Consider the following 16,133-nt stretch of genomic DNA (forward strand, 5'->3'; position numbering starts at 1 on the left):
ACCGAAAATGGCACTATGGAGACTGTGGACAAAAGGGCACGTGGTCTGCATAAGTATAGCCCTATCTGTGCCCGTGCCTGGCCATAGGATTTTGATTGCTCTGGACTCCAGAGAAGTGACATGATAGCCTATATCCTACTTAATAATGGCTGCTAACATGAAAGACTCCAAATGCAGGTGTAAAATGCTATTTATTTCTGTAGCCTGTCTTGCGTTTTTGAAAATGTATGACGTTTATGGCTGTAATGACAAGTTACATTTGCGCAGCGATTGTGCATACATCGTCGTGTGTGCACACCTGCATGTGCTTGCGTGGATGTCACAAGTTTTATATCACTCCTTTTTGGGGGTTTTGGGTCAAAATGTTAGAAAACCACTGGGATACATGATAGTGTCACCAAATGGAGTTTGGTTAAATATAGTAATGGCTGGCTACAATATTTCCTACAAATTCTATTTTGACTGAAATTGTGTTGGTCATTGTTAATAAGTGCAGAATTTATTCCAGTTCAAAATAGTTTATCAAAATACTTTACTCATCAGATTGTGCTGATTTCCCATCTTCTTGTAACAAGTCTGTGACTGCGGTTGTGGGATTTCCTTTGGTGGGGTGCCCTTTTATGTCCCCCAAAAGGTCTGTGCATGGCCCTGCCAGACTTAATAGGAGTTTCAGCATGAGCACTCCGAGTTCAAATATCTAAATGAACATAGACTGTTCTCGTATCATTAGATTTCCTTGTAGGAAATATTTCACGGTAACACATGGCTAAAATGCTCATTTTAATACGTAAAAAATGTAATCAAATTCCCTCTGCACACACACTAAACAAAAATATAAATGCAACACGTAAAGTGTTGGTCCCATGTTTCTAGACCTGAAATAAAAGATCCTAGAAATGTTCCATACGCACAATAAGCTTATTTACATCCCTGTTAGTGAGTATTTCTCATTTGCCAAGGTAATCCATCCACCTAACAGGTGTGGCATATCAAGAAGCTGATTAAACAGCATAATCATTACACAAGTGCAACTTGTCCTGGGGACAATAAAAGACCACTCTAAAATGTGCAGTTCTGTCAGACAACACAATGCCACAGATGTCTCAAGTTTTGAGGGAGCAAGCAATTGGCATGCTGACTGCAGAAATGTCCACCAGATCTGTTGCCAGAGAATTTAATGTTAATTTCTATACCATAAGCCGCCTCCAACATTGTTTTAGAGAATTTGGCAGTACGTTCAACCAACCTCAGAACTGCTGACCGTGTATGGTGTTGTGTGGACGAGCGATTTGCCGATGTCAACGTTGTGAACAGAAAGCCCCATGGTGGCGGTGTGATAATGGTATGGGCAGGCAAAAGCTATGGACAATGAACACAATTGCATTTTATCGATTTGAATGCACAGAGATACCGTGATGAGATCCTGAGACCCATTGTTGAGCCATTTATCCAACACCATCACCTCATGTTTCAGCATGATAATGCACAGCCCCATGTCGTAAGGATCTGTACACAATTCCTGGAAACTGAAAATGTCCCAGTTCTTCCATGGCCTGCATACTCACCAGCCATGTCACCCATTGATCATGTTTGGGATGCTCTGTATCAATGTGTACGACAGCGTGTTCCAGTTCCCACCAATATCCAGAAACTTCGTAACAGCCATGGAAGAGGAGTGGGACAACATTCTACAGGCCACAATCAACAGCCTGATCGAACTCTATGCAAAAGAGAAGTGTCGCGCTGCATAAGGCAAATGGTGGTCACAGCAGATACTGACTGGTTTTCTGATCCACGCCCCTACCTTTTTTAAGGTATCTGTGACCAACAGATGTGAAATCCATAGATTGGGGCCTAATGAATTTATTTAAATTGACTGATATCCATGGGGCGGCAGCGTAGCCTAGTGGTTAGACCGTTAGACTAGCAACCGAAAGGTTGCAAGATCGAATCCCCGAGCTGACAAGGTACAAATCTGTCGTTCTGCCCCTGAACAAGGAGTTAACCTCTGTTGACCAAGAATTTGTTCTTAACTGACTTGCCTAGTTAAGTAAAGGTAAAATAAAAAATATATGAACTGTAACTCATTAAAATCCAAAAAACTGTTACATGTTGTGTTTACATTTTTGTTCAGTATAAATGTCCAAAGTGGAACCAGAACTTCCGCCATATTGGATTATTTTCCTCTTCATTTATGAATCACTGGTAGAAATTCCATGTCATTTTGTATCCATGCTCTTTGTACTGGTCCATATTTAAATTATTGATTTGACGAAAGAGGCCCATATAATTTTTTAATATATGTGCGCCCAATGTTACGAAGTTGCTGGATATTGGTGGGAACTGGAACACGCTGTCGTACACGTTGATACAGTACAATGTAATGAACCTGGCTGACATAAGCTAACACTAATAATTTCTTATATTGTATTTCTTATACAATCATATTTTTATGTTATTTCCATTGACTCAAACATTAAGCTGTACGACTCACAGTCGTGCTATTAGTAGGGTAGAGCGGAAGCCATTCCAGGAGCATTATGCCATTCATCCACACGGTGGGCTGTGTGCTTATTTATTTGGAAACCCTGTACGACCTTTATTATTGCTATCATCACATTCATCCCCATTTTTTTTTTGTGCCCAGACTTCCATGGTTTTGACCACTGCAACTGCTTTTTCAAGAGACAATTCCCCTCCTTGTGTGACATTTTTTTTGTGTGCTTTGAATGGTTTAACTCAATTCTTTTCATAGGCCAGAGTGGGATTTTGTCCTATTCCATAGAAAACACTACTATTGAAAAGGCCTCCAAGGGTTCTTAAATACAGACATTGCAAAGGTTGTTTTCGCTGCATAGCTTGGCTTCCAGACAAAGTTTTTCCAGTGTCCATTTTGACAGTTGTATAACTCTCTTAACAATTGTCATTTTTCAACAAATCCCATCTGGTACCGAAACTTTAGAGGTGAGTCAAACCATATAAAAAATGTAAAAAAATATATTTTCAATATCACTTCCCTAGCCTCCTTCGCTACCTCAATCACATTTTTGAATGTATGTACATTTTCCCATGAGCTAGAGGTTATGGCTAGGGTTTATGTTAGGGTTAGAGTAAGATAGCAAACAAAAACACTCCCCCCAAACATGCATGCTACTATTTAACACGACCCTGGTTATTTTTTGTATTAGAATTTTTTTTTACCTTTTATTTAACTAGGCAAGTCAGTTAATAACAAATTCTTATTTTCAATGACGGCCTAGGAACAGTGGGTTAACTGCTTTGTTCAGGGGCAGAACGACAGATTTTTACCTTGTCAGCTCGGGGATTCGATCTTGCAACCTTTCAGTTGTTACCTAGAATAATACAAAGGTCCTCTCCATAGGGCATAACACTTAATTTACATTTTTTTTAAGTAAACTGCTATTTGAACCCATTGTCAATGAAGGTACAACATGGCCTTTTTTTTAATCATAACTGGATTATCATCATGATGAATGTATGAAAGAAATTTTAAAAAACACACTTGGCTTTTTTGGTAGGCATATATACTGTATATAATATGTATCCACACTCTTACCACACATGTCACAAAGTTCAAGTTATTTCACAACAACAGCACCAAAGAGCTTTGATTGATTTATCACCTCCTCCCTTACATTCATTCATTAATTCATTCATTATTTTTCAGATATACATACTAATCATCTATTAATTACGGACATTAATAATTTACAATAAAATAACAATTTTAGGTACAATTCCCATTTTTCTTTCTTTTGTACTACAGCAATTTCACTTAGTCACCTCATGCTCCTTTCCTACTAAACCTCCCGCCATGGTGACTGATCTTAAAACATTTCACACGGGAAAAGGTCTTAAAAGATTGCAAAACCTTCTGCACTGTTTTCAATCATGTAGCATCAAGTTAAATTCTGTATATCCAACTATGCAAGCTGCTTACTGTAGTTCAAAAGCTTTCCCAGAACCCTTTCCTCCATCCTCTCTTTGTCCAACCCCAAACTTCCAAACTCTTACATGGAAATCTGGACTACTACTCCAGTATTCTTAAAATCACAGACGAAAAAGTGGAATACTGCAGCTTTAAGACATGAAAGTCACAAATGTAGACTGTGTTTAAAATCATATTGGGAAAACCCTCACAAACCCATTTATAAAACAACTAACACAGAACAATTGAACTATCATACTGTATGACAACATTTTTCTTTAGTTTGTTTTGGCCCAAACATAAAAACAAATACAAACTGGTATAAAATACTGTTATTGTAGCTTAATATTGCAAAACATCTGCATATGTAAATGCATTTGTATGTTAAATGCCTGTGTTCCTCATGAGTATCTGCAAATGGAAAAAGAGACCTGTGATATTTCCGTAAACTGAAATGTCATATTTGACAAGGGCCGAACTCCAAGTTCACCATGCCATCCTGAACTGACAGTCTGTCACCTGAACTCCACAAGCTGTAATGCTTGATAACTCTCTACTTCAAAACACCGTGACACTGTCTACCCAAAACAATCAAATAATAAAACACAAAATCAAAAAGGTACCATCATGTTACACCCATGGCCAATCACTGAAAAGCTTTGTGTGTAATGTGCCAATTACCTCGAGCAGCTAAACATGTGTGATGTGTTACCAAAACATAAACAGTCTCATTTTTGTGGCTCTTTTTGTGATTGCAATTGCGGCAAAATAAATGTGAGAAAATGTGGCAAAAAATGCAATGCTGCCCCTTTGCAATCTCATGGATATTTGTTTCTCTGAGTATTTGTATTGAAATTAACAACATGGAGATTAAACTTTAATTTAGTGCAAAAGCTAAAAAACAATCACCCTGTTCTTATAAGAATGAAATGTATGTCTTTGTTTTCCTCCCTCTGAGAGGCATCAGATGTTCAGTTGGATTTACATGAACGACAACCACAACACAAACAGGACAGAAGAGGGCGAAACAAACAAAACCAAGACAATAAAAAGCAAGGAGAGCAACGAAACGAATCAAAAACATCATTCGAAAACGTTTTTGTCCATACTCTCCTTGCCATTGGTCCGTGAGTAAGGTTCAAAAGCAGACGAGCTCAGGTAGCGGGCAGACAGTTCCTGTAGGTTCCCGGCCATAGAAAGCGGGTTGGAGGACATGCGGGTGGCCACGCTTCCCAGCAGAGAGGGCATGGGAAAGCTGAACAGGCCATGAGCTGACGGGGAGCTCTGGAGGCCCGCTACCGTCCCTGAACTGGTCACTATGGGCAGAGGGGGACTGCCACCGGCCGTCCCTGAGCTGGCACCGCTGCTGCTGCTGCTTCCATTGCTGGCCATGCCCATGGAGGGCCCTCGCAAGGCAGCACTCAAGGTGCCGTTGCCACAGTGCTGCAGGAGCCCCGGCAGACCTGGCGGCGTGAGGAGCCGGCCCTGCTCTAGGAGTCTTAATACACTGCAGGTGGCCGCCGTCTCCGACACCACCGAGCGCAGCTCTGAATCTTTGCCCTGGTCCTTCTTCTGCTTTGTGCGTCGGTTCTGGAACCAAACTTTAACCTTGAGGGGAGGACACAAAACCAAATTCAGACATAAAATAAGCAGTAGAGACCTTAAGCAAAATAGGGCCTATTTTCCAAATGAATATACTTTGGATAATATGTATTTTTTATCATCTCTGTAGGCATTTATTGCAACACCAATGTTTTCAGAAAATGACTTGAATGATTTGGATTGTTGTGAATAATTCCAAATTCCCCTGTGGTCTCAGTATAGGTTACACTCTGATGTCCACATGATTTGAATTGTGATAGTAATAACATTGGTCGCATGATCAGGGAATGAGACCAGGGGGCCCAGCTACCACCCCTTGACAGATTTAGTAGCTAATTTACAGAAATACGGATGAAATCACAACCTAATACCATATAAATATTTATGTATCAATGTCACATTAATGGATGTTATCAGAGTCACACATAATTTGTATTTTTTTCATAGTAGGTATGAGCATACACTATACAGTACGTTGTTTGGGGTCTAAACTTGAACTAAACTTTCCATAAAGAAAAATATGTTGTCACGGGAGGCATGAATAACTCAATAATATATTTTTCTCCTGGTAAAATGCAGAATGTAAGATAAAGTTGTAAGAAATTAATTAAATGTATTTCCATGACCTTTAAAATCTTTACAATATTAAATAATTAATGAACTAAAGGACATGAAAGCAACAAAAGCAGGGTCAGATAGTAATGAGTATCAGGGCCGGCCCTAGCCTTTTGGGGGCCCTAGGCAAGATTTGGTTTGGGGGCCCTCGCTGGAAAAACTTTTTAGTGGACCCGCTCTATAATAATAATAAAAATAATAATATGTCGGAGAGAAAAAAACGTATTAATATATGTTTGTTAATTTCCTGCAATTCTACATATTTTGCCATGGGGCGTAGAGAAAGTGTTGCAGTTGCCATGGAGTGGTGAAAAAACGTAGCAATTTTATAACAAATTTCATGCAATTTTCCTAATTTTGCCATGGAGTGGAGATACATTTTTCCTATTTTAAAGCTACTTTCCTCCAATTCTACACATTTTGCCATGATTTATGCCATGTTAATGATATCTGAGTGAGGATGACTTTCAAAATCAATGGGGGCCCCTTGGAGGTCAGGGCCCCGGAGTACATGCCTTGCATGGTCTGCATGCCTGGTCGGTATTTTTTACCATAATTACTTCAAGTTTAGATAGCCATGTCAGCTAGCTTGAAAATGTTTCTAATTGAGTGACCGGCAATGACTGACATAACAATTGAAAACTGCACAACCAAATTTCAAAATTCCACCTTGTGTATTCTACTATTCTAACTCTCAACAGTAAATTGAGAAATGGATTTGAGACCCTGAACGCCTATGCCGCTTATGCCTGGGGCCGGCCCTGATGAGTTTATATGTATGTATGTATGTATGTATGTATGTATGTGTCTGAGATATAACAAGGACTGAGGTATAACAAAGTAAAGTGTGTATGACAGATAAACATGGCTATTGTATTCCTAATCAAGTGAATAAATTAGTAAAGTAAATGCAAAGTAAAGTAAACGTGTTTCTATTCCACGTTTGATAGGTCTATTTTTATTGTTGAATGACTGTCTTTTCCCATTTGGGTTTTATAAATATACATTTTATATAATAAATTCCTTAAAAAAACAGGAGTTTGTATTTTTTGGCATTTTCTTCATGTTTTCCCCACCTCTATCAAGTCTGTGGCAATCAAATCTGATTGCTTTCATATGTACCATAATTAGAGTGAATGTGTCTCAATCAATGAGCCTCCAGCTACAGTACCTCAAACTGCAGATACTTCAATCACATCTGAATGGCATGTTTTCCCTCGTTGTTGTTGTAGATAAACAACTCAGTAAATTCACCAGGTTAGTGGGTCAATCGCAAATCTATTTTACACGCTGTAAGTAAGGAATTACATTATGATAACCATAACAATTGGTGAACATCTTTTATCTGAGAGGATACATTTTCAACAACGTCCAACGAGGGGCTCTAAAGCCAACAACCCAAACAAAGATGATTAGGTGTGCACACTTCAGCAAATGGCTGTCCTTTCTTAATGTAACACCCCAAGAGTGCCTCGGAACAAAAATTGTATTTCATGATGCCGTCATTAGAGACCACTTCATCAATGCATGAACCAGACATTTGAAGATTTTAAGTAATCAAGTAGCATGGCTGCGTGGAACATTTAATGTTGCATGTGAAAAGACGTTAAGAAATTCAAGCCTATTGTCCTCCCCGTAAATGGGGACCTAACGGCTGTGTGAAGTCTAAAGTACCATTATTCTCAATTAAAAACCACCAAAGAATTCTGAATTCAATGTGTGCTGACATGGTTCACCACATGTACTGTATACTGTAGCTACATACAAAATAAAAGCATCAAATGTATGGGTCAGAAAAAATGTATTTAACATTTTTTTTTATGTATGTATATGCTAGATCATTATGAATATGTATTGTAATGATCAGAAATGTGTGAGAGAAACGCGTGACTATGTTGTGACTCACAGAAAATACCTGAGCATAATGCTCCAGTCTAACATCTGTCCAAAGTCAAGCTAGTTTAGGCCCGATTTAAACATTCATGACATACGTAATAAACATATGCAAATGTGGCTGACCATGCCATTAGCCAGCTTGCAAGATAAATAAATAAATAAAATTGTGCCTCAAATATGTTGGCCTGAGCTCTGAAGCAGAGAGCAGGGTTTCCCTGAAGTGAAAATTATACATTGAAGGGTAACTAAGTTTGGCATCTCTTGTCGAGAGCGAGCAGACAAGTCCAAATACAGTTCACCGACAGTGGGCGCAGCGTGACCTTTCCCTGACCTCACAGCTAAGGCCTGTGGACTAGAAAACTGAAAATATGGCTAAAATGGCAATAGAATTTGCTGAGATTGCATAGTTCACTATGCGAAATACAACAAAATATTTTATTTGAGTTTTGTATATGATCATTTCCTAACAATAGTATTGCTTGAGCTATATGATCAGTGAAAGAGTTTTCCACATTTCTTAATCATCATCTAAATGGTTTTAGTTAGAAACAATTAACGAACCAGTATGCTAAATAAAATGTCAGCAGGGTTATAGTAACAATTAAATAGATTGTATTGTAATGGGATATGACAACAAGTATGATGACAATATGGAAAGGAACATTTTTCACATTTGAGATAAGATTTGAAAATACCTAAGGGTTGTTCCACGAGTCCCTTTTATGTCCTTGTGTCATTGTGTGTAGATTAGATAAAACACAACATTTAACAGTTGTATCACATACACTATGTGGACACCCCTTAGTATGTGGACACCCCAAACTAGTGGATTCGGCTATGTCAGCCACACCCGTCGCTGACAGGTGTTTAAAATCAAGCATACAGCCATTTGTCTCCATAGACAAAGATTGGCAGTAGACTGGCCTTACTGAAGAGCTCAGTGACTTTCAACGTGGAACTGTCATTGTATGCCACATTTCCAACAAGTCAGGTCATCAAATTTCTGCCCTGCTAGAGCTTCCCTGGTCAACTGTAAGTACTGTTAATGTGAGGTGGAAACGTCTAGGAGCAACAACGGCTCAGTCGCGTAGTGGTAGGTCACATAAGTCACAGAACGGGACCGCCGAGCGCTAAAGCGTGTAGCGCATAAAAATAATCTGTCCTTGGTTTCAACACTCACTACCGAGTTCCAAACTGCCTCTGGAAGCAACGTCAGCACAATAACTGTTTGTCGGGAGCTTCATGAAATGGGTTTCCATGGCCGAGCAGCCACACACAAGCCTAAGTTCACTGTGCACAATGCCAAGCATCGGTAGGAGTGCTGTAAAGCTCGCCGCCATTGGACCCTGGAGCACTGGAAATGCATTCTCTGGAGTGATGAATCACGCTTCACCATCTGGCAGTCCGACGAACTAATCTGGGTTTGGCTGATGCCAGGAGATGCTACCTGCCCGAATACATAGTGCCAACAGTAAAGTTTGGTGGAGGAGGAATAATGGTCTGGGGCTGTTTTCATGGTTTGGGCTAGGCCCCTTAGTTACAGTGAAGGGAAATCGTAATGCTGCAGCATACAATGACTTTCTAAACAATTTTGTTCTTCCAACTTTGTGGCAACAGTTCGTGGAAGGCCCTTTCCTGTTTCAGTATGACAATGCCCAAGTGAGCAAAGCGTGGTCCATACAGAAATGGTTTGTCGAGATCGGTGTGGAAGAACTTGACTGGCCTGCACAGAGACCTGACCTCAAACCCATCAAATACATTTGGGTTGAATTGGAACACCGACTGCGAGCTAAGCCTAATCGCCCAACATCAGTGCCCGACCTCACTAATGTTGTTATGGCTGAATGGAAGCAAGTCCCCGCAGCATTCTGATGTTCCAACATCTAGTGGAAAGCCTTCTCAGAAGAGTGGAGGCTGTTATAGCAGCAAAGGGGGGACCAGCTCCATATTAATGCCCATGATTTTGGAATGAGATGTTCGACAAGCAGGTGTCCACATACTTTTGGTCACGTAGTGTACATCTACGCTCTAACTAAATGTAACCATATTCCAATAATAGTGATTTTATAAAAAAAACATTGAACATCTAATTGTCAGATCATAGTGTTAAAGCGGGTGAGCTGGTTCTACTCTTTTAGGCCATTTTCTGGTGTTTTGTGGCGGAAAACTGAGCCTGTCAAGCATGACACATCTACTATGCTACCCATAGATAGATAGGCTAGAAGTTTTTTTTAAAGTTCCATTTTATTTGTTACGCTTGCATTAAATTGCCCCTCCCTGTTGCAAACAACAAGCTTCCATGCTCCCTGTCACAATGGGAGTTACGGCTGATTTATGGTCAACCCTTTTACTTTAATTGGCATTTTCATTTTTCTTAATTTAACCTCTTGAGATGGGAAAACATGTGTCTCATGAAGTTGAACATGTTTTTTATGACAGAATGTTAAAATTAGGTGAAATAAATAATTGTTATTGACAAAATTACACTACCCAAAAGGCAATTCATTGAACAATCCGATAACATGTTATCTATGATACCACAGAACATAGATGTAGTATTGCATTTGCCCTTTTTATTTACTCATGGTTATTTACTAATCGTCAGAGGGAAATAGGCACATGTATTGTGTATTGTTTGAATTACCTGAGTTTCAGATAGATTTAGCTGGCGGGCCAGCTCTGTCCGTTCCCTGCCAACCACATACTGGCACCTCTGGAACTCCATCTCTAGACGATAGAGTTGCTCTGCGGTGAAAGAGGTCCGGGTTCGTTTGGGACGGTCCAAATCCAGTCCCTTTGGCAGAATGATTTCTCGTATAGACCCTTTGGCATCTACAACAAGGAACAAGTGACCATTGAAGCTTTATCAATGATAGCTATTTTCAAATTTAGAAACAATTGTGGGTCATCAGGTAGCCTAGTGGTTAGAGAGTTCGAAACCTCGGTCTGTCGGGAAGTGAGCTGGCAACCAGAGGGTTGCTGGTATGAAATCCTTGATGCCATTACCTGCCTTTGAGCAAAGCACTTAACAGCCCCCCTGCACCTCTCCAAAAACCTGTGTATGTGTGTCTTTTGGAGGGGTTGGGTTAAAAGCGGAAGTCAGATTTTTGACCAATAAAGTGATCTCTTAGTGTGAACTTAACCACATCAGAATGACCATTCATCTTTTTGTAATATCTGTATGCCTACTGTTGTCCATGAAATTGATGATTGTCATCAATTAAAGACTTAGGTCTTGTTTATGTGCCTAGCATGAAGCTGTATGAACCAATCTATCTTCAAAATAAAATACATAATAAAATACATCATTTTAGGCTAATAAAAACGGAGGATCTCTGTACATCTCTATTTAATTACATTACACAATCCAATATGTTTTGATAACTAAGAATGTCTGCAAAATAGAAAAATGAACCATCCAGGTACGCACATGAATTTGGTGCATTATTTATATGAATGCATACAATGCACAATATCAATCACAGTTCTACGCATTACTTCAGTTGATTCACTGACATTTTCCCAACCAACTACTGTACTTTGCAGACTAACTACAGGTAACCTCAAGTGCACTAAAACCAGTTAAAAAAAAAAGAACAGTCTTTAATTAATTTGAAAAGTGCAGTTTACAGAAAGTTGATTTAAAAAAAAGTATAAAACATCTACAAACTACAGCGATATTTTCCATTTATTTCATTGTGATAATTTCCTTTTACCAACTCATTTATTGCATCAATACTTTAAATTATCATATTTTATCTTGTCAATCAGAACTCTCTCCTAAAATGAGTCAACTAACCTCAAGTGTTTTTTTCCACTAGGTTTCTACAATCCAAATCTAATGTGTACAGTAGTTAAAAAGTTGTACATTTTGTCATCTGAATGGAAAATAATTCAAAGATATAGATTTAAATAATTTGACTTGATATTAATTCCATAGCTGTATTAGCTTTTATTGACTTAATAGAAAAGAGAGAAAATATAGTAGGAAAAGGTTATTTCTCAATGAACTTAAATGTATTATTACTTTTTAAAGTATTATTATTTCTCTCATCATGTAAAAGCAGCAAAAGATAACCTGAAAGTATGAACATTTATCTTTGAATGTAGTTTTCATTTAGTTGCTAAAGGATTTCTATACCAATTAGCAAGGATTATTCATATTTTTAAACAGTCTCTTTGTTTGACCAACTGTGTTAAACAGAGTAGATAAATGATGTGTGCTTATTCTGCTGCAATTTACCCCTGAGGCCAGACAACGCTCATAACAATTAACACTTTTATTTTTATTAACTACATATGAAATAGCTTGAATCAAAGATGATATAAGCAAATACATTTTACGTCCATTAGTACTGTCATTCAACATCTGTATCTGAATAAGATAGCGAAAACCTGTGTATCATATTCTCTGAATATTGTTTTTCAAAAGAAGAAATTCTATAGTATATAGTAGCATGAAATGCATTCTTAATTTAAAAACCAAATGTATTTAAAAATCTTAAATAAAGGTTTGCTATGATTCTTTAAGTGTGCCCTATAATTCAATTTCAGAAGAAACACAATTGTTGTGAATGTAAATCATTTTGATAGAAGGAGTATGTCACAAGTGTTACATAAGTCATGGAAATATGGACATAGTTCATTTTTACAAAAGTGCTCAAAATGTATGTTTTCATTTACTCTATTATATTTTTATTTACTCTTAATTCATAATGTTTTTTGAAAAATTCAGCATATCTCACATAGCAAATGATCTTATTTCATCCTGTGGGTACATATAAAGTAAAGCAATGAGTAAATAGACCCCATACGCTGCAGCATTAGAACATATGAGTAGAAATCCTCTTACCTCTGACAAGTATTCTCCGGCAGTAGTCTGGGTCCCCCGTGCTCGCCCGGTTCTTCTCACAGTTTTCCACCATCCCAGACGGTGAGAAGGACTCCTGCTGATCCTTTAGGAAGGTTTTGGAAAGGTTTCCCTGGGAATCCTTGCTGTCTTTCCCATCCTTTAGTCCGTTCTTCGGCCCCATCCCCGGTTCTGTCTCCTGGTTGTATCTGACCTCCATAATCACTTATCCTCTCCGATATTTCTTTCTTCCCCCACTTTCTTTCCTTTGTCAGATGAAAAAAAGGGATTGCAGAGAGTATTGCGCGTTGTGTTGTCTCAACAGTGTGGCTTTGTTTTAAAACAGCACCTTTTTAGACCAGAGAGTCACCTACCTAATGTTCGGGGAACGCTTGCCTCACCTGCCAAGGTGCCCTATTTTCATTGTCCAACTCACTTGCCCAATGATCATGGACTTATCACTGAAACTTAAAAGCGATTTAATGCCACCTCGCCTTGTCACATACACATCAGGCTGATAGATGATCTCCAAATAATCAGAGCGATGGATCGACACACGCTCGCTGTTTCAATTGATTACGGTCATTTTGCTGCTTCCACATTTGCGTTGCCTCATGAATACACTAAATTGTTTGGGAAATATATCAGGTCCTAATAGAGGGGTTCGCTCACTCCGTCCTCATCTGTCAGCCAGCTCTCAGTCAGGGAATCAAGAGAAATGATTGGTCTCGCTTTGCAAAATAGCCTCCCTGAGCACACAGACACAATCACAGGGGTACAACACTTCCAGAAAAGTTCCCAGGCACTTCATTCTTTGATCCCCGGAACATGGCCAGCCATTTTCAACGTTTCTCCGGAGTTGGTTGTCTGGCCACGATGGCTAACTTTAATCGCATTTATTGTGTCTTTTGCCAATGATCGTCCCTCTGCAACATAGAGCTCTTGCCGATATAGTACTTTCACAGGCGAATGGGAGCAAGAGAAGGATAGAGAAAGAGAGAGAGAGCGAGGGAGGGAGACTGAGATAGAGAGAATAAAGCAGAGGCGGAGAGACAGAGGATACAGAAAAAAGTGAATCCACCCCGATTGGAATTTGTACTCTCCACGACAGCTGATTCACAAAAACCACCTGGCTCTGCTTAACAGGAACTGTGTTAAAGTTTCCTGTGTCGTCCCACGTCACTCAGCACAACGAACAACAGCAGGAAGAGCTGCCCACAGGTCCTAGTCATTAATGCAGTGTCCCCACCATTCATATAAGAAGCAGTCTGCTGCATTTCTAATCTTAATCTGAAAAACACAAAAAGGGGACAAAACTTGTCATTAGTGCCTCTGCACTCACACCAGTGGAACGGCCCCCCTCTCCAGCACTTCCTTCCACCCCACTATCCACCCACCCACCCACCCACCCACCCACCAACTCTTAGCTATTTCCATTGTCAGAGCAACAATATCTCAGGGAGTAATCCAATAAGACCATTGATTAGGCTACAATGATTCAATTCAAACCAATGGCCTTGTGCAAGGAACATTCTCCGGCCCTTCTCGTCACCTTGCGGGGCCAGAAGCCCTCTTGAAGCTGCCCCCCTCCCTGAACACCAATAATTCCTTTATGGGAAACAGAGAGGAAAAGGAGTGAAAGATGGCAATTATCTAATTGGACTATTAACAAACAATTCTGTGAGTGTGGCTGCCAGGCAGCAGTCTTGGGGTGGGTTTAAGGGCCGCATGTTGGACTAACTTTATTCACTGAGTGTTTGGGGGACGGCTGGTTGGAGTGGAGAAGGAGCGATTGTTAAAGAAAGGTAAAAGGGAGCTAAAAAGGGGGCGACTGAAGGGGAATTCTGCTTCTCAAGCTGTGTTGCTGAGCTTCAGCCTGGGAAACAGCTTGTACACGCAGCCCTGTGGCCTCTCGGGTTCCAACAATGGCTCATCTTGAAAAATCCAGTCCCCAATTGCTAGTTCTACAGCAATATTGCAAAGACACTGTAAATGAGTGTGAATATAATGTGAAAATTCAAAATCCATGTAATAGGCAGGAAAATAGTATGTACATTCAAAAGGTTGAGTATTTAAAAAAAAAAAAATCGATGGTGCTTTGTTGAGAAATGAAATGCTCTATTCTCTTTTTGACACTTCACTACTGCATGTCTTTTCACATGCTTCACAGCTAGTTTGATTTTATTCCAATGTTTTTATCACAATGTATTCGTTTTTAATTATGAGCTCACTTGAAAGCTTAGTATACATCAAACAAGATAGTAAAACAGTACATCAGTAACAGTTGCTCTATACCTGCGCAATAATGTTGTAATTACTATAGTAACAATATTGTATTAACATGCTGTTACGTGGTAATTTAGTAATCACTTTATAATGGCGTTGTTATGGAGTTTTGGTGAAATAATGAACAGTGAACTCCATTACTATGAAATCAGATTGCAACAACTTAAATGCTGGCACTAGTGTAATAACATGGTTAATTTACAGGTATAAGGGCAAGTTCATGTAAAGTGTTACCAGGACCAGCGAATGCGCTAATACTGGTCAAATTGGGAATGGTTGGGCACAATATGAAGAGGCGGTGGTTGTGCTGTGGTTATTAAAGGGGCATGGTCTTCCCCATTAACAGTCCTGGCAATGCAGGGTGCCCTCGGATAAGATTGTAAAAGCTAAATGAATACATTTAGAGGCTGCACCCCATGGCGCTGCAGATTTTGTCACTTCCACTCTATCCAAAAAGAAGGTTACATCCCTCCCAATAATGGGCATTATTCAAGAGAGACATAACAGTCTTAGTAATAGTAACATTTTGCAACAGAGATAGCACTATAGCATTATCCTCCCACAAATACAGTGGTCTCTGCTTATAAGAATCACAGATAAAAGAATCAACCATTTATGGTGGAAGAAAACAGGACAGAGGCCTTTGTAGACTTAGAATTACTTACTTTGCTTGTAAGAAGCAATTGGTTATAAGATTGTCAAAATGTTCCAAATTGTGTGGGTTGAATTTGGTTCTTTTAAAATAAGAAAATTGTGGTACACATTATTTGTATATGGATCTACATGTATGTCTTTTCACATACTTCACAGCTAGTTTGCTAGTCTGCTAGTCTGCTATGGCAGATGGTAGGGAAACTACCCCTCATTTTCCCCCTCAACCTTTGTCACCAGTATCCCACTTAACACTATCCCTTCATATAACATGCATCTGTAGCT

At 39.3% G+C, this 16,133-nt stretch overlaps 1 protein-coding gene across 1 annotated transcript; it reads right to left on the minus strand.

Moving 5' to 3' along the window:
* Positions 1 to 3,439: 3,439 nt before the first annotated feature.
* LOC106606525 (ventral anterior homeobox 1) lies at positions 3,440 to 14,187 on the minus strand. Its single transcript, XM_014202792.2, has 3 exons — positions 12,915 to 14,187; positions 10,707 to 10,894; positions 3,440 to 5,557 (listed from the first exon to the last, which is right to left on the minus strand). Exons 1-3 carry the CDS (start codon positions 13,129 to 13,131, stop codon positions 5,033 to 5,035), a joined length of 930 nt encoding a protein of 309 aa, XP_014058267.1. The 5' UTR covers positions 13,132 to 14,187; the 3' UTR covers positions 3,440 to 5,032.
* Positions 14,188 to 16,133: the final 1,946 nt, after the last annotated feature.

The sequence above is a fragment of the Salmo salar genome, chromosome ssa01, assembly GCF_905237065.1.
Source record: "Salmo salar chromosome ssa01, Ssal_v3.1, whole genome shotgun sequence".
Taxonomy (NCBI): Eukaryota; Metazoa; Chordata; class Actinopteri; order Salmoniformes; family Salmonidae; genus Salmo; species Salmo salar.